Below are 19,032 nucleotides of genomic sequence, written 5' to 3'. Positions count from 1 at the left end.
GTAAACACTGAAAGAATGCTGCAAAACATTTTTGTTTCTGTGTTATGGGTAGGCAATTACAGGGCATTAATTTGTGTCTGCAGCCTCTGTGCTGCAAGAACCAGAAGACGGAGGGGAAGTTACAGTGACACAGACTGCATCTGGTGTGTCAGCCTGGAGCACAGAGCACGGCCTCACTGCCGGGCTGCAGCTCACACACACAAACCTTCTGTCACAAAGCACCGTATTTAGACCTGAATGGAGGCAGCGGTTCAGCAACAGGGGAGCAGCAAGAACCGCCTGCACTGCCAGCAGCTCAGGGCAGGGCACAGCAGGCAAGCACTGCAACCTTGTGCTGCTTTGGATCTCACATCACGTGGGGAAGTCAGGATTTTTTTTAAGAGGAAGAAAGGGAAGGAAAATGCAAGCAGAAGCAGATTTATGGTTGTATCTTTTCTACCTAGTGAGGAAGTGGAGCATGCCACATGCCCATCAAAACAGTGCTCGCTTGAGCATCAGTGGGAAATAAGCAGCTAATTCAGGCCTGTAAGGACATTAACAGTAGAAGCAGAGCAGGGGCAAGCTGGGCTGGGATTTCCTTGGGCAGCTTGGGCCAGGGCAGTGTAAGAAAGAGCATCGTGACCTCAGAAAAAGCACTGCTCCTCCCAGCACTGCCCCTGGCTGGCAGCCTCACATCAGGCACCATAAAGCAGTGCATGGAGACGGATGGATTGTGTGGAACTAATCCTCATGAGACTTCTTTCTAACCAATCTGTGCTTGCACACCGTCAGCAGGACAGGCTGCAGGAGAAGCACGGAGCTCTGCACTCACCCCCAGCTCTCAGCAGCACATGGTTTACATCTGCAACCCATTTCCCAGATGTAGCAATCTGCCCGGGCCCTGTTGCAAAATCAGATCCTCTCATCCTTGGCAGCCCCACTCTGTGTCACAAGATCCCTGGCTTTACTGGGTTTTTAATTTTGAAAAGCAGTGTTTGCACAACCAGTGCACAGAACCCCCCCTCTTAATTTTCACTCTAAGTGTTGCACCCTGGGAGAGTATTGGTTTTTTTTGTGATACAGTAGTAAATTTTAAATCACCTTTATTGCAGAATACAGCTTGTTTGACTTCTCTTTTAAGCAAACACAATTCAAACCACAATTCCAGCAGAGCTGGCTATTAATGCCATTCACTCCCCAGCGCAAAGCTCAAAACCAGAAGCATTCAGCAGCCAGAAACACACCTCCATTGTTCTCCCACTGAAAGGATGCACTTTCATCCTGGCAGCACAGCAGCAGCACTGTGTGCAGGTGCACTCCTGCTCCTAGGGACAAACTCAAAGATGCTTTTGTTGCAATCTTCTCCTATAACCATAGTGGGCTGTGTTCTGCAGTAAGAGACAAGGCTGCCGGCATCTTCGTGTATACTGCACTGAACAGAAGGGAGCAGAATAAATAGCCATCCAACCACCAAAGTTTTGTGTCTGCACCACATGGACCATACAAGCAAGGAAGACATTTTCTTTCCAGAAGCTCATCCAACAACACTGGACTGCCATCAGCTCCTGGGCCCAACCTGGGAGGTTTTGCTCAGACATTATTTCAGATCACCAAATTAACTTTTTCAGGTGTAAAGCAAAGCAGAAGGATCAATTCTAAGTGAGTCATAAAGCTGCCCTGAATGTTAAAACATATTTGCACCCTTCTTTACGGTAAAAGGTGAGGAGCTATGCTGTGATGGAATTTGCATATATATAAAAAAAATGACAGCACGCAAACTCCATTCTGAATGAAACTGCTGTCAGTGCACAGAAATGAGTAAGGCAGAACATCAGACTAGCTCAGCCTTTACTAGTGAAGGCTCATCAGTCATATGGCTCAGCAGAGCTTCATCAGTCAGGAAACCATGCGATGCAGCACCAGCTAAATGCAGCCACTGGCTGTGCTCAGGTCCTCAATGCTGCACCAGCTGGGAGAGCCAAAGAGAGGTGGAGAAAGGGACAGAAATGGAAGTAGCCTCATGTGGACAGAGCTGTCTCACCAGGGCCCTACTTAGAGGTTAAGCTGAGCTCCAGCTGTGACCTCCTTCCCTTGTCAGCTAACCACGATTGGCAGTGAGATCCACGCACGTCACACTGCAGTGCTACAGTGCTTAAAAATGCAGTGCAACTGCATGGAGAGCCCTCACCCAGAACAGGCATTCACTTACCTACATTTAGCAGACAAAAAGATCTCATGGAAGATTCCCAACTCTTAGACAAGGCGTCTGCCCACTGCTACCCATCTCAAGATGTTTTCCAGCTGGCAAGAGACAAAACTGGAGTTCACCATTTCAGCATTCTTCCTGCAGTCTAATTGCTGTCAGGCAGTTTTCCTCACGATGGAAATAGCACATTTGATCTCTCATGTGGAGCATCCCCTTTCACTTGTGAGATGAAGCAGTGGATTAGTGCAGAGTCACTCAATAAGCCCACACTGAATTACTTCATTCCTCACCTCAGTCTACAGAGCTCACATTTTTGCAGTCTCGCCAGCACTCAGCGAGCGCCACACACTCAGCAACCAAATAAAAACCTGACTCCTCCTCCATATCCCGCACCTCTTGGCTAACAAGTTCTGATTTCATTGAAAGCATTCACACTCAAACCATCATTCTGTATTTACGTTCTATAGACTCCCCTGATTAACCACCCTAAAATAATCCATGGATCACAGCCACCCCATTTGGCCTGCCCTGGAGTTAGCAGAACTCCAGGAACATTTATTAACACTTCAGTGCTTCACACACACGTACAACTCCTGCAAGTAGGCAAGTCTAATGCAAAGCATTTCTTTCTAAGTCATTTGTATTTAGCTGGTCTGAAGCAATTAAGGACAATCCTACATCTGCATTATACAGGAAAGTAACCAAATCACTGCAATAGTCCTCTGCTACAATATTGAGAAGTTTTTAAAATTAGTCTCCCAAATTAATAAAGACAACTGTGAAGATAAATATGACCATCTGATTAATCTTTAGAAGAAAACATTGCTTTACTTGGCCTTACCATTCACTAAACCCACGAGTGCCACAGACTGGATTTTCTTAATGGGATACGCAAGGGGGAGAAGAGTGACCACCGGGGATACACTGTGGGGACAGGCAGAGGATTTCAGAGCACACTGTCCTTGTGGAAGCTGTTTTAAGGCACGTGGAGGACGGGAAGGTAACCAGGAGTCATCCACAGCGCCGTAAGGAGGGGCCGCACCTGACCAACCTCAGTGCTGTGGCGACGAACCGAGCGCCTCGCTGGAGCGGCTGATGCAATACGCGTCAGTTTTAGTGAGACTGTCGATACTGCTTTCCATTGCGTTCCACACAACGTTACAGTTGGATAAGTGGGTTGCTGGACTGAGAACTGAGGAGGCTTCAAGCCTCAGTAGTAATTGATAGCTCGATGTCCAACAAGCAGCTGGTGACAGGCACAGCACCTTCAAGATCAATACAGAGGCTGCTGTTTAAAATTCCTGTTAATGACCAGTCAACACATCCTACTTATCTACTCAAGAGTGGGTGGGTCTTCCATAAACACACGAGGAAACCGTTTATGCAATTACAGGAACTGGAGAAGTTCCTCCCAGCCAAAGCAGAGAAGAACAGGCCGAATGCCCGTGCCCAGAGTTCCGCTCTGCTCTCCAGGTGAGCGAGGTAACCAAACAAAGCACAGCCGCCCTTCCTCCAACTTCTGAGGGTTGCTGTTGGAGTGCGCAGGCTGATTCTCCCTTAAAAGCACCTTGTTTTCATGAGGTTCATGGATTAGCTTTAACTGGGCTGGAGCTCTCAAGTAGGAAAGCATCTTAACTCTATTTTGGAAAGATTAGCAAAAGGAAAAAAAACACATGTTTAGTGACAATCTTACAAGTATGTACTTAATCAGATTCAACCCATGCCCAGGAGTTTTTTGAGCAACTAAGAGCACTGGCTTTCCTCTCTGGTATTATCAGAAAGAAAAAAAAAAAAAAACCAACAACAAGAACCTAAACCAAAAATAAGAGCACAAAAAATAGCAAGCAACTCAACAAAACAATTGAAAGCTTTTATTGTGATACCTCGAGATACAATATAGTGAAACAACAAATGATGTACAGTATTGCTAGGACAAAACAGCAACACAGCCATGTCACCTGTAAAAGAAAGCATTGTAAGGAGTTTGAGGAACAGTGAGGCACGACTCAGCGCCGTCGGATGACTCGTGCTTTAGGCTGAAACCATTTCTAACAGTCCTTTTAGAAGGAACCTCTGCAGCCTCCCTTCCTTTTACAGCAGTGTTCAGACCGCTTGTTGGCTTAACATGAGTCTAAATGAAGTACAATAGAATGTCCAAAAAGTTTAACAACAATTTGTCAGCTTCTTCCACTCATCTCCACCAGTAAAGAATGGAGATGGCAGAAGTTTGGTCTGTGACTCTCCAGGACGCTGCTGCTGCCATCTGACTGCTGAGATGAGCGTGCAGAAAAAGCTCTGTACAAGCACTGCTCAGAGGAAGCATTACGTGCACCAAGATGGGACACAGCGTTAAGGAGCTCCTGCACTCCTGGTCCACTGCTAAGAGCTACAGATGACCGTTTGGTTTTGGGGCACAGCGATGACTTTGTCAGCTCTTCTGAGATCAGATCCAAATTTAAAGAAATCTTGCAGACTGTTTTCCCTCTCTACTCCTGCAGATTCCTAGACTGCAAGCACGCAGGGCGCACCGCTCTCACACCTGTACCAGGCCTTGCTGGTGTGAAGCTAAGATTGAATTGCAGCACAGTTAATGCAGTTTGCCATTGTACAGCTTGCAACGACTGAAGGAAAAGAGCCATCTGAACTGGCAGATAAAATTTAGATGAGTAAATTGCTGAGAGTAGGCAGCAATAGTGGTTAGACTGATGGGCTGGCAACCCCTCACTAAATTCTGCAGCTTAAGTCACAGCAAATTTGCAATTTAACTGAAATTTTTGCCCTTCCTTAATCAAAAAGGTGGTTAGGGTGACCAACCAGAGAGCAGTTCTGGTGTTCAGAGTCAGTCCTGGAACACCTTTGTTCCAGCCATTATTTTGAACCAAGACTGGAAGCGTGGTCACATCACAGTCGTGTGAAATAATGATTAATTACTTTCTGACAGACGCAGCTTGAGCATTTCAGAGGAAGAAAGCTTTCAATACATGTACATTTCTGCTAGCAAATTCCTATGCATCCCAATGAACATTTCTTCTAAGCCAGCTCATAGTCAGTTCATTTGGTCCAAGAAAGAGCCAGCAAGAATCAAAGGTTCACAAAAGCTTTTTGTTACAGTTTGTAAAAAACAAAATACAAAATAAATGTTAAGACCAACAATAAAAATAACCAGTACAAGTAACAAAAGTGCTCAAGTTGGAGGGGAAGTAAACTTGCTGAGAGCGAACACATACAAACTTTAAATATAATCTTTAATATATTACAAAAATTGGTTAGAGGGGAAATGCTTTAGTAAAATGTTTTTTCAAGTAAGTTTATTTTTCTGTCAAATGACTGCTGGAGGGTTCAGTGACCAGACTGACCTCTTCACATCAGCCAGCAGCCATTGCTATCTGGATCCTACTTTCACCAAAACCAACAACAGGAACACTCTACATCTTTACCAGGGGAGAAAATAATCACTGACATTGCCCAAGCAACACGAGAAGAAAAATTCACATGTTCTTCAATAGAATGAATCTAACCGACCGTTACATGGCAGCATGAAATAGCAATTCTGTGTTAGTTCTACTCCTTCTAAGCATCCACTCTTAAAAGACCAAAAAGAATATTGCTTTGTTTGGTTCTCTTAAAAGCCATAGAAGTCACATTTATATCATTAACTCTTTATGCCAGTAGTCTGAAGCTCTACGTGCTAAAAGCACTTGACGAAGTCTCAACCTTTGGCATCAAAGTTAATTAAGGTTTTGGTGAAAATGTCCAGTTTAAAATACAAATAATGCACTGAAGAAAGAGGTTGAATTTCTAAATATGAATCGGACTGTATTACAGACAGGATTAACTAAGAGAGCCAACCCCCGATTTTATAGAGAAAAATCTTTACTACTTTACATACCTTCTCTAATTTCAACTCTCTACTGAAAAGCAGCTATCACTTTTGTCTTCAGTCCAGTGTACTTCAACAAACCAGGAAATACAAGAAGCTCAAAGATGCACTAACTTCACATAAGCGTCTTCACAACTACTAACATTACAACTGGACTTTGAAGCCAACACAAACTTCTGCAGATAAAAATTTTAGTGCTTCTTTTGTTGTTGTTGGCAACAGACGTTACAATGGAGGAAAAAAGTCTCAAGAACTCCAAGTCAAAAACATCAAGAAACAGGCAACACCAAAGTCCACCTTGCATCAAAGACACTGTTAAAATTAGACTTTGAAGCCTGACCTTATTTGTGAACATGACGTAGCAACAAGTAAGCCACAAAATCCAGGTAGATCAAATCACCTCAGGTCTCTGGACTGAAACCCAACAGCTTCAACTACTCCCCTAATTCTTACACTTGTAACTCACAGCTATAGATCATTACAATGTCTTGAATGCAGTTTAGCCAGCCTGCAGAGAACGTTTGCACACGGGAGAACTCTCTTCTCACTCCTCTCCACAAGGATTGGAAGGCTGGTTTTGAAGATCCGTATTGCCCCTACCCATTGGCATATTGTTTCATGCATGACAAAATTTCTAAAGTGCAGCAGAATTCAGAAAGCCTATCAGATTCCCAAAAACATACCAGCAGCAATGGCACCTAGGACTAAACTGTGCAGGTCCCATATCAGAAATGTTTTTGAAAGACAATGATTTTGTATTGCAAGGCTTCTGTCTTGTTCAGGTCTAGTCTTCACGTAGTGTTAAAAGATTTTTCTCCCCAAACACGTTGTCCACAAGCATTAAGAGGATTAAAACTCAAACGGCCTTCAGAGACTGTTCAGTTTGAAAACAAAGTCAGCAAATTTACGTAGAGCATTTCTTTAAAAGTTGAGAATGTGCATGCACAAACACCAACATCTAATATCATACATACACCTTCTAGGAGATTCTCTTATTAACTCATTCCAGTTAAGAAATAGTGGGAGATCAAAAGAGAGGGTAAGTTTCATATAAATTTTTATTATAAAAATGTACTTGGGGATGATTTAGCCAGCAAACCAAGAAACCCCGTCCCCCCGCCCTCACATTTTAAAAACTACCTTGTTAATTTATTTTATGAAAAAATGAGTCAAACTCCCCTTCCCTCCTATTACCATCTCTTTCTACATGCAGCATACTAATTTTCATCTCATAGGCTCTGACCATCTCTCATAAAAATAAATATTTTTGTTCAAATGTAGCAGAAGAATACTTCAACGAGTTTCCTTGATATCAACCTCTTTGTCCAGCGCATTAGGACTACACAGTTACATGGAACCAGCCATAGAACCCTACCAATGCACAAGTCCCTGTTACTGACAAAGGTACAGTACCAATTTTTTTTAATACACCAACTAATTTTTTCCCAAAATAGAAGATGCATATATTTTTCTGGTTTTGTTTTTTATCTTGCAAGCTACACTTTATAAACTTCCTATCCTGGAAACTCCTCAGGGGATGTGTTGATCTGAGTTGAACATGTCCTACAGCATTACTGATTTAAAATCCTTCTAAGGTATTTCATTAAGGTACCAAGCCTCTAGCATTACTCATCCTAACAACTTAAGATCTGCTAATTTCAGTCAGTGCAATTGAAATATTCTTAAACTGAGCACTGTACCTTTAACCAACTCACCTACAAGATGTACTCAGGTTGTGGTACACTCAAATTTTAAAAAGAAATTAGTAACTACAATACTGCATCCCCTTCACTGCCAAATACATCAGAAATTGCTACATATAAGAAATTTGCACCCCATCCCATACATTCTTTCAGACATCTCAGATATAGAACTTCTACAGGATCGGAGTGTAGGTGTTTAGGCAAGGAGCATGCACAGCAGAAGGTAGCATTAAAGGCATAGGTCAAAGACAGATGCTAGCCAGTAAAATCCATTTTCAATTAGTGAACTGTTTCTCTAGTTTGAGAGAGTTTAGAAAAAGGTCATCCAAAATGTTCCAAAACAACTGTTCACACGATAATACACGTACAAAAAAGGGAACTTACACAAGGAGAAAAGGCAAACATGGCCTGAAATAGCCACTTACACTACACTACTCATTTGTGAGGTTTCAGAGTTCAGTGATACTCTCAGGGCCACTCTAGCCAAGCTCTTCCTTTACTTTGCATTGTCTTTGTAAAACACGTTCCACGGAGTATTGTCCAAACAGAAGGAAAAAGGTTATGATTCACTCCCAGCCATTGTCTTTTATCATGTGGGCAAGTTCAATGATGAATTTTCCTTCTTTGTATTTCTGACTACTCTCAAAAGCATGTTCCTAGACAGGAAGAAAAAAATAAAATCAAGATACTAAAATAAGTTGGGAAAATACAGCATTTAAACATCAAGTTTGCATTAAAAACACAAGTTAGATAGACAACTTCAAAAACTGAAAATGCTAATGCAAGCTTTTTCTGTGTTTATTCTCTCCTTCCTGTGCAAACTACAAGTTTTCCAAATGGTGACTTCTTTTTCTTGTTTTGCACTTATTTCTAGACGTATCCTTACCTCTGCATCTTAAAGTCACAACGTGAGGTTAATTATTAGATATCAGAAAACACATTTCATTAGAATCCTACATACAGCATCTATAATCTAACATTCTCAGTGTTTTCTGTGCTACAGAACATTCCAAAGTCAGAATCAAGTTCACATTAGCTATGAGCAACAAAAAAATGCTTGCTACCATTATCACAATTGATGTTTTTGCTGTATGAACCACTTCTGAAATCAAGACAATTAAGACCCATTTTGTCAATTTCTTCTGTCTGTTTTAGAATATACTGTCTGTAACAATGGAAAGAAGCTATTACAGAAGTATTGCATAGCTGTGATAACACCAATACCTCATGCTAGTTCTGCTGTCATCCAAATAGTTATCTGTTGCAACATTCCAGTAGATGTAAGGAAGCAAAACTAGATTATTGTCAGCTGTATGTGTAAAGTAACACCAACTGAACTATCATTAAGATCTCGGCTGCTCGAGTACCTGTGTTTGAACTGAGCAAAACCAGAAATATATTGCTTACATATTTCCATCCAAGAGTGGTTTTACAGTTTTCACAATAGATATCTGCCACGGCATGTAAACCTGTCAGAAGAACTCTCTCCTCTGCTGGACCACAGCCCACATTTACCCTGGGAAGAAAAAAATAAAGAGGGAGGACTCTGCATTAGCTACAGGAGAGCACTCTTCTTATCTGCCACTCCCCTTTTCTCCAGAAGACAAAACCAATGTTTGAGTTTTGATTTCTGTTTTTCAAGTTATTTGCCTAAACATGACATTGCTAGTAATGCCCTCTTACTCCCATCAGCAACACGCTGAATAGTAAAACCTTTTAAGAACAGAGCAGAAAGCAGTAGCTGAAGACCCCTCTGATTTTGTGCTTTTCTTCAGAAAAGAATGTGTGACCTTGACACTGATAGTCTGTGTCAATAACCAGCACCAGTATCTGAACGGAGAACAAACTCCAAAACAGCAGCAAGGAAAAAGTCTCAAAATCTCCTTGCAGAGAGCAGCAGACTGAGTCATGATGAACAGGCAGGACTACAAAAACAAATTATCCCATGAAGTACTGCATCAAAATACTTCTTCACAAACATGAGTCTATGCAGAAAAGATCAGGCAAGACTAAACCAAGATTTTAGATATTATTATAGAAGGACAAAACATTGCCATTTTTGCTGTTCTATTGTCAGAGTCACAGTCTGAAGTCTTCACTAAACAACTACAAATAAGAAGGAGTTTGCAGTTACAGTTCCATTATCTCGACCTAAAATAGACCAAGACATTTAATTGCATTTCTTTTTCCAAAAATGCTGCAACATAATAAGCTGCTATAAAAATAAAGACCAAAATTCAAACTAGTGTACCATAAACTTAAAATACATCCATTAGCAAATTCAAAGAATCATCTTATGATAAGGGTGCATCCTAAAGCTGCCAAACTGCAGATACCTTTGGCCTCTAGCAGGTTTGCAATATTCAAGGTCACGATGTACAAAGTACACTGGAACATTAACCTGTAAATGCATCTACCACAGGAGACAGAAAATGTTAGACAGTGAAGCTGTCCAAAGTAAACTCACAGTCATGCAATACTTTTTGATTTCTGGATTATCTCAGAATGGCAACTTCTGCTCAATATGCTAGCCTCACTTACACAGAAGGAACTTCTCTTTAACTCCGATCCCTAAACTCTCAGCTATTAGCAGGACTACTTAAACTGTAAGAAATTAATATCTGCACTGGAGTGTTTATCAGCTCAGCGGCTCTTTAATAACCATTGCTAGTTACTTCTAAATGTTAGAACTTCTAAAATGAACAGGACAAAGTGAACTTAAGAAAATTGCTATTGTTTTCTGCTTACAAACATACAAAAAAATACTGTCTGTAGGTAGTGTGCATAACTGTAATAACGTACTTACACAGAATTAAAGAGGTAGGCTCGTCCCTGGCTTCCCTGGAAGGACTGTATTTAAAAAAGAAATTGGATTTGTTAAAGAAAAAACAGTAATATTGAGCTGCATTAAAAAACAACCTTCCCCTTCTCCCTCCCCAGCCCCAGTTTTCTTTACCTAACTTAGTATATCAAAGAAAGTTAATCATTTTCTCCACATTTGTTCTGAAATGCTTCAAAAATCCTTGAAGTGCTAGTACTGAAGATCGAACACCAACTCTTCTGAAAGCCACAGCACAGCAACATGGAAAGTTTTTGGAAACAGAATCTACTCTGCGTACTTGGTTGTAGTAACAGAAGGCAAAAACCAAGGCAGAATGTCCACCCTGCAACGGATGCCTCCTCCAACACTTATTTACAGTGACAGGACCAGAAGGCATCTGACATCAAACCAGATGATACTGTGCTAATTTAATGATTAGCAACACACCAGCAACTGTCACATCTTGACCACTTACTCAGAACAGTGCACAAAGAAGTGAGAAGGGAAGATGTACATAAAAGAGCTAAGTGTTCAGCTGGAGCCCTACTACATACAGCACCAAGGGAAACCACCACTGTGACTGCCGTACGCAGCACCAGCAGCAGTGCAGTTACACACAGACTTTAGCTACCCATAAAATCTCCCTTTAAAATGAGAAATTCTACTGAGCAGCTTACAGTGCTAACATTTAACTAGTTAAAAATCAAGGAAATCTCAATTATTTGGAAAATTGATTCTTTTGATTTGATCCACAGCAAAGATGAAAGAAAAGGTACACTGTCCAATATCCAGAATTGCAAGTCTGACTTTTCACAAAGCGAGGGGAAAGAAAAGAAGGTCAGTGCCACGCAATGAAAGGTAAAACTTGAGGTATGACTGACCCTGAAAGGAGAGACCGCTGAGGACAGCCTGAGCAGCTCTGCCAGAAAGTAATCCTTACACCTCCAGTAAGAACAAAACTCACCACTGCCCCTGAGGTGCTTAAAAACTTGAAACTGGCAGAATGGTGCAGATCCTACAGTCTGTGGCTTCCACAGAACAAGCAGCACTCAAACTTAGAGCCGTGTCTCACAATCAGTGAAGAAACAAAGCATGCTTACTGCAGATGAAAACAGAATCTATTGACATATACACCATTAAAAAAGCTTCGCTAACAAAGGAGGAACCATTCTGAGTCAGCTTCAAGCCAAGTCAGAAAAAACTGCAGTTGAGCAATCAAAATTTTCTTATAAAGCAAACAAAATACTTTGAAGGTCCTCCTAACTATAAAGAATTAAACCTGCACTAGAACTTAGAATCATAGAACTTCCTTGTTTCACACATCTGAAATTAAAGAAACTTTCAGAACCTTTTTGTAGCAGCTTTCAGTGTTTGTTTCCTAATTGCATTTCACTTCTCTTAAGCCAAAGGACAACTACACACTGAACGATGACCATTATTTTTCCCCATTAAGACACTGTACAAATTCAGCTGTTAGGAAGTTGCAGCTATTTCTCCTTCCTTTATATACGTTGTTGTTGGTTTGTTGTTGTTGCTGTTTTTTTAATTACAATTTAAAATGTTCTCCAAATTACAGCAGGATCAAATACACTCCCCAGTCAAATGAGCCACGTCCTTTGCCTCCTGCAGCACAGTAACTTGCCTCTGTTTACATGTGTGCAACTGGTGTGTGTGAAATTACAAGTTGATCTTTTTTTTGGCTGGTCCTACAGAATCACACCTTAAACTACACATACCATACTTGAAGGCCCCAGCTAGCTGCTAAAGAACAGAAAAAAGGCTCCAGAACAAATTAACAGCCAGGAGACCTTTCATACTCCATTTTTCTGCCAAGTTTGTGTTTAGTCTTGACTTAGGATGACTTAGCATCACCTAATAAATACTCTCCTGACCCTGCATTTCTCAAAATGAAACAGAGGACAGCAGTAATGCCAGGAGTAGCAGAAAAGCAGCCCTTCCCCTCTTCTTCCATATACTGCAGAAAATTCTAATCAAGAAAAATACAAATTGTGACGTTAAGTGTTTTGTTCTTTTATTCTGATATATTTTTCAAAATATTTTCTCTTTTTTTTTTTCTCTTACCCTAAACATACCATACTTTTCTAGGCTTTTTCCCTTCTCTCAAAAATAGCCAAAATATTTCTAATTTTCTGAATGGTGCATTTTTCTGAAGGAAGATAAAACAGAACTTTTCCCCATGAGAGCTGTTCTAGAAAAGAAAACCCCATCATGAGAAGCTCCTCCATTCCCACCTTCTCTTAGTCTCCTGTTAGCAGAGTCTGGGTGATGGACTGATACCATCTTTCTCACCTGTATACATGATTAGAGTCTAAATTCAGTATTTACATGCCATGGAACTGTTCTGCTGTCCAGCCAGACGAGTGAGTTACTCCACCTTCACATCAGTAGGAGATGAGTTGGAACAACCTGTGACAGCTTGCTTTGCTGTGTTCTCAAATACAAAACTTGGCTATGATCGACTCACAGCAGTCTTCCCTTAAAGTCAGTGTCCTACCATAAGATCAAGGTGCCCCTGAGCATCCACTGCTCTGCAATCCATCCATGCAGAACTTTTACACGCTGACTAAAGCGAGAGCACTGGAAAGATATAAGTCTTGAAACTCCTGGGCCTTGTCATTTTTCCAATCCACTTCTCCATTTGTCAGAGCTGGGCTATCACACTTTTCTGTTCACATGGATAGCTAAGGAGTTTGTTTTTACTGAAAGCTGTACTCAGCACAGAAAGGCACACATCTGTCACATAACAGACACTGACCAGACAGTACTGATGAACAAATAGGGCTCCATCCACTAATGGGCATAAGAAAGGTTCGTGATAAGAAAGGTTCGTGATCAGAATTCTACTTCTTGGTGCATCCTATTAGAAGTAGGAACAACTCTCAGTGGCAGCTGAACTGCTTGCTAAGCTTGTAACCTGCTAAAAACAGAGCCATTTGCATAAACAGGCAGATTTTATTCTGCACAAACATTTGTTTTTACCAGCATCAAGTTGCTCACACTCGGCACTGTACAATTATACTGATACGAAGGTAAGAGGCTGACAGGTTAAGCACCTCATGTGTCAGCTCCTCCAAGCAAATGGAAGAGAAGGGAGCACCTTAAATGGCAGTGCAAGGACTAACAGGCACAACTGTTCCAGCCAGACTCCAGACAAACCGCTTTTCTACAGAGTAAACATCACCCATGCAAATGCAGACTTCGAAATACCTCTTCAGCACTTCCTGGACCACACAGAAATCCTAACCAAGCAGAATGCTCTATTAGAACTGTCATTATCCTGAGTATGTGTCTCACCCAGTGGAGATGAATTAGAAGACAGCAGCAGGTGTGATCAGCTGTCGCCAACAGCAACTCAGAGCAACCACAGTTGTTACTTACAAGCTGGGTAATTTACCAGTTTAACCAAAATTCTCATTTAAAACAAATCTGCTTTGCTTCTGGCTTTTGATGGTCCTCAATTAGTAGCACAGCATTGATTTAATGAGTTGCTTCTTCCCTAGAAAATTTACATCTGTCTAGTTCTACAGGCAGGTCTGTAAGAGCATTAACCTTCTATTTCAGCTAAGCTGGAAGTATCTACAGTGTTTGACATTGTAAGAAGAACTGTGCATAGGAACTATACTAAGGTCAACTGTAACAACTGCTTGGTATTATGACCTTTTAAGTCATTTAACACAACTGTTATCAATTCATTTTATAGTAAAGAAGGTTTAGAAATGTTTTGCTTGCACACTGGTACATACCTGCAGAAATAGGTACAAGCTACGTTTCTAAGTTAAACAATAATTCGCTCTAACAGCAGGATTAGCTGCTTTACCCAGAAGAAAAGGAACTACCAGTTAAACAGAACATGCATTTATTGCCCTAAGGCATACCTAGGAGCACGGGTGGGGGAAGGGAAGCTACTAAAAAGCTCATAATGTAATTAATCATTCCTTGCAGACAGGATTAGATTAGATGCTCCACTGAAAATATCTAAACTGCTACCTTAGCATGTATTAAAAGGCATGGCAGGCATTAGCATAAGCCAGGGAGAATGGCATGAGCAGTGCCTTCCTTAAGCAAAGCTTGCAAGCTAACCATACCACTGAAAAAAGAAACCAAAGAACAGCAAGGAGTTTTGCTTGTGCCTCATTTGGAAGGGTTTCCTTTCATTTGATGGATTTCACTTCACAAGTGAAGACAGATCAACCTCCATTACTGTATTAAACATATACACAAGTCAAATAATTATTACTCAGTAATAAAGACAGTATCCTTGGCACACACCAGAAACGTCCAAGTGCTGATCCTTGAAGCTGTTTTCTCAGTACCAGGCCCTACAGACTGCAGTGATCTTTTGCCACTTTGGGATTTTCAGAGAAAATGATGCAACATAAGACACAGATTAAACAATTATCAAGGCAAAAAAAAAATTTGCTCCATTTACTATTTCTCTCAGATCCATCTCTGCAATATTGCAGATGAGACAATGCTGTTCAGCTACTCGCCAGGCAAGCCCTGAATGATTCCATGACACTGTGATGTTAAAGAAGCCAGGATTAAATTAGAGTTCTCATCTAAAACTTCCCGGGATCTATTGGAGCAAGTTTTCAGAAAGATCTCCACGAGCTTTTGATTTCAACTTTTAAATCTTTGAAGTTATTTTTAAAGCTGCAACATCAGGACGTTTGTTACTCAGCATTCTCCTGACCCAGGCTCTCAAGCCACTGGAGGCAGCCAATGTGTGCCGTAACTGCAGCAATTCAGTCAGCATACAAAAACCTGAAGTCCACTGAAAGAAAAGCTTCCTATTACATGCGTTTAGAAATACATTCAGAAGATGAATCTACATGTTAAGAGATACAGCTAACAAATTGATTCTTCCTGTATGCACCTGAAATTCAAGAATAATGCAACCCCTCCCTATTATTTTTGGTGAGTAATGAAGCTTATAGGTTAGAGTTAAAACAAGATAGAAACAAGTGCAATTCAAACATTCATATTACTATCTGCAAATTCCCCGTTTTCACTGATCCTAAAAAGAAATAAGAACAATCACTATGGAAAAAACTAGGAACCTTTTCCCATTTCATACAGTTTCCTCATACTATTTAAGACAAGGAGCCAGCTCACTGTTTCTTATTCAAGAAGTTAAATTCACAGTTCAATGCCTCATACATGTACTAAATTGAGGGAAATAGTTGTTCAGGAGACTAAAACAAAGGCAGAGCAGAAGAGTAAGTAACCAATACATAGCAGTCCAAGTCACCAATTTTACTATGAGTCAAGAAGTTGTCTTGATACATAAATGAAGATTGAAAGTGTTACTAACACAGAAGACAACGGAGAAAGTACTTTGTGATAACCCTCCAAAGGGTGACTGCACAAGCATACTTTCTTCTCACCCAAAGAAAACCTCAGCTGAAGTGGCAGCTCTCACTCCCATCTCTTTAGCAGTACCAGACTGCTGCTGCTAAAAACAGGCAGAGAAAGTCAGTTACAAAGGTACTAAAAATTTTATTCTGCAAAAAAAGCTATACAAAAAGCACTAATATAAAGATATCTGAAGAGCAGCTGTTTCCTCCAGATACCACTAAGAGCAAATCCATCAAACTTATTTTGAAGCAAAGAACAAACCAGTCCCTTAGGTATTTTTCCCAAACTTCAAGTTTTCCTACGCATTCTATACATTACAAATCTTGGTCTCTCCCAGCAACAGGTTAAGGACAGGCCTAGCACGTTTCAACAATTCACATATCTTCCAAGTTTAGACAGTCAAAGGTTTTGAAAATATCATTAGTTGTATTCTTTAGGGACTGGTATACAGCAGAAAGTGTTTACAGATGACATAACGAGTGGAACATTCTGGATACAGCCAGTTTTGTGACCTTCAGTCAAATAATCTTTACCTGGAATAACCAGAACATTTCCCTTCTGAGATCCATGCTTTTCTTCCAATAGTTCTCCTTAGACTTCTGAGGTACAACATCTCACAGGTAATACCTACCTGACAGCAGATGGAGGCTGCAAGTATGGGAATATATGTCACATCTCTAAGTTTCAGAACGTATCTAGTCCTCAGAACACAACACCTATGACCCAAGAGCAAACCCAGGAAAGATGCTTTGAAGCACGCACTGAATTTGCATCCCTTATCTACTGGAGCCTTGACACAAGGGGAGCCAATTTGCTTGAGAAATTATTTGTGAAGTCCGTAAAACAAACCACTTGCCTTGGAGATCAATTCATCGTGATTGGCTAGGTGGGCTCTGCAGTGGATACAGCTGTAGGTTCGATGACAGTTCGGCAGGTAAGCCTGGAACGTTTTTGATTTTGTCATTTTTACCATTTCTGCTGGTGGCTCCTCACTCAGCTCAGGGCTGGCACTTGAAGAATTACAACTTTGCTGAACTCGCTGACAAAAGAAACACTGGAATATGCAAGCAAAAGCCGTTGTTGTTCTGGAGTGTGTGTGGCACTTTCCACACAAATGACAGAAGAGAAACAGTCACAACCTGTAGGCGAAAAGAGCAGAAAGTTACCAGCTTTACAGAGGCACCGTAAGCTTGTTGCTCAACAATTCTAGGCACTAAACTAAGGATTATTTAAGAGCAAATGTCTGGCTGTGCTACAGTCTTCTTCTTTCAGGGAAGCTGCTCAATTCAAGTTCAGTTTAACAGAGCAACAAGCAGTTTCTGTTCCACTAGTGGCTTCTACTCCATCACATTTCCAACGAAGGAGATACAAATGTAGAAATACTTTCTACAACGCATCAGGTGTACTCCAAGAAATGTATGCAGCAGTTACAACAAAAAGGCAGGGGACCAGAAAATCATTTATCTGAAGTCAGCAGTGCGCTCCAATAGAGCAAGTGACAAGGTATCCAGGAAAACACTCGCTGCGACCAGCAACAAACAAACAGCAGGCACCTGCGTCCCAGCCTCCAGCCCTGCTGCCACCCTTGTCAAGGGCTGTGCATCCTCCCCATCCCCACTGTGCAGAATGTGCCTTTAGACAAAGTCCTTTTTGACAACTGCCCTGAGCCGAGCTAATTAGATACTTCCCCGCACTACAAAAATATTGTTAATGGTTACTACTGAAGCCATTCAGAGAGTAAAATTGAACCCAAAGAATACACAACCGCTTTCTTAAGCCTTGGGGTACCTTTAACAAAAATCACACGCATAAACAGAAGGCCAGGCCTTCCTGCTGTGCTGGAAAGCAAAACTTTTTAAAGCTTGCCTTGAAATCACAGATTCTAAATATTCATAACATCCACAGATCTGCCAGAGGGCATCAGCCAGCACGCAATGTGTGTCAGGCTAATGAGCAACCCAAACACGAGCACAGCACAGCACTTATGTCACCAGCTATCAGGTGACTGGCAGAGTAGGTCAATAGCACAGGCACAGCAATGAAAGTGGCACGGAGAATTTACAGCACTGACGCAGCTGTTGAAATGGGCACACAAAACACTTATCAGCTGTGAACTGTGCACACTGCAGAGTTAACCACTATTCCAGCAGCAGGATGCAGCTAACAAGAAGAAAAATAACAAAAGCCACAAATTAGGAAGTGTTTATAGGAAGTTGTCACTGTGCTTCTAAAGAAGTCTTGAGAAAGCGACCCACACAGTGGGCTCAGCACATGAGAGCTACAGCCAAAGTTCGGGCAGCAAAAGATGGCTCTCCACAACCGCCAAAGGACTCTAAGAGGCCTTCTTAAAAAAAGGCAGTGGTAAAGGCAGAGGTGAAGCTACAGAAACGGACATGTAGGAGAACACGTGCAGTGCACAAACACAAAGCAACAGGAACAAACCGCCTTCCAAAGCACGAATCCACAGGTCAGAAGGACAGCCATTGAAAAGGAAAACACATATTTTAAGGGGTATGAAACAGGTTTGAGACAGTCACCCAGTTAGCATGAAGCGCAGGTCTTAATTATTAATTAAGAAATTTAAAGAAATACGGCCTTGTCTTGGGAGAACAGACATCTAATTAGGACTGCAATGGGAAGAGCATTGTACAGCACGTGCAGACAACAGCTGGCTTCTGCAGGACAGCAGGCACTGCCCTGACAACGGGACAGTGACAGAACACAGCGCTGGGAGCCGAGTGAAGCCCCCCCGGATTCCCACCCTGAACTCCAGTCACACTCAGTCCGGTTCCCAGGACAACGTCAGACAGAGACGCTGCTCAGCCGCACAGAAAGGGAACAAAATCAGACAGGGTTTCGGGACGACAGACAGCACACGCAATGATATTTTGACTTCAGACTCTTCAGATCAGCACACACGAACCGTGAGTTCAGCGCCCGCAGAGTTCAGCCAGCAGAACAAAGACTTTGGAGCAGGGCGTTCTAAAGAACGCTTCCAGTCCGCGCTTCGGAAGGCAAAGGCGGGGATCCGCGGCGCCCCGGGCAGCGCTGCCACCCGGCGCGG

At 41.7% G+C, this 19,032-nt stretch overlaps 1 protein-coding gene and 1 long non-coding RNA gene across 2 annotated transcripts; both read right to left on the bottom strand.

Moving 5' to 3' along the window:
* Positions 1–1,083: 1,083 nt before the first annotated feature.
* LOC104913521 lies at positions 1,084–3,976 on the bottom strand. The gene is made up of 3 exons (XR_004161548.1): positions 3,027–3,976; positions 2,189–2,404; positions 1,084–1,411 (listed from the first exon to the last, which is right to left on the bottom strand). It is a non-coding gene; the product is annotated as an uncharacterized LOC104913521 (long non-coding RNA).
* Positions 3,977–4,034: 58 nt separating this feature from the next.
* On the bottom strand, positions 4,035–19,009 carry YPEL1 (yippee like 1). The gene is made up of 5 exons (XM_010719964.3): positions 18,892–19,009; positions 16,825–17,107; positions 10,575–10,618; positions 9,176–9,284; positions 4,035–8,424 (listed from the first exon to the last, which is right to left on the bottom strand). Exons 2-5 carry the CDS (start codon positions 16,939–16,941, stop codon positions 8,335–8,337), a joined length of 360 nt encoding a protein of 119 aa, XP_010718266.1. The 5' UTR covers positions 16,942–17,107; positions 18,892–19,009; the 3' UTR covers positions 4,035–8,334.
* Positions 19,010–19,032: the final 23 nt, after the last annotated feature.

This window comes from Meleagris gallopavo, chromosome 17 (genome assembly GCF_000146605.3).
Source record: "Meleagris gallopavo isolate NT-WF06-2002-E0010 breed Aviagen turkey brand Nicholas breeding stock chromosome 17, Turkey_5.1, whole genome shotgun sequence".
Classification (NCBI taxonomy): Eukaryota; Metazoa; Chordata; class Aves; order Galliformes; family Phasianidae; genus Meleagris; species Meleagris gallopavo.
Note: the sequence above shows the minus strand (reverse complement) of the source record. Positions and strands in the feature narration are given on the sequence as shown.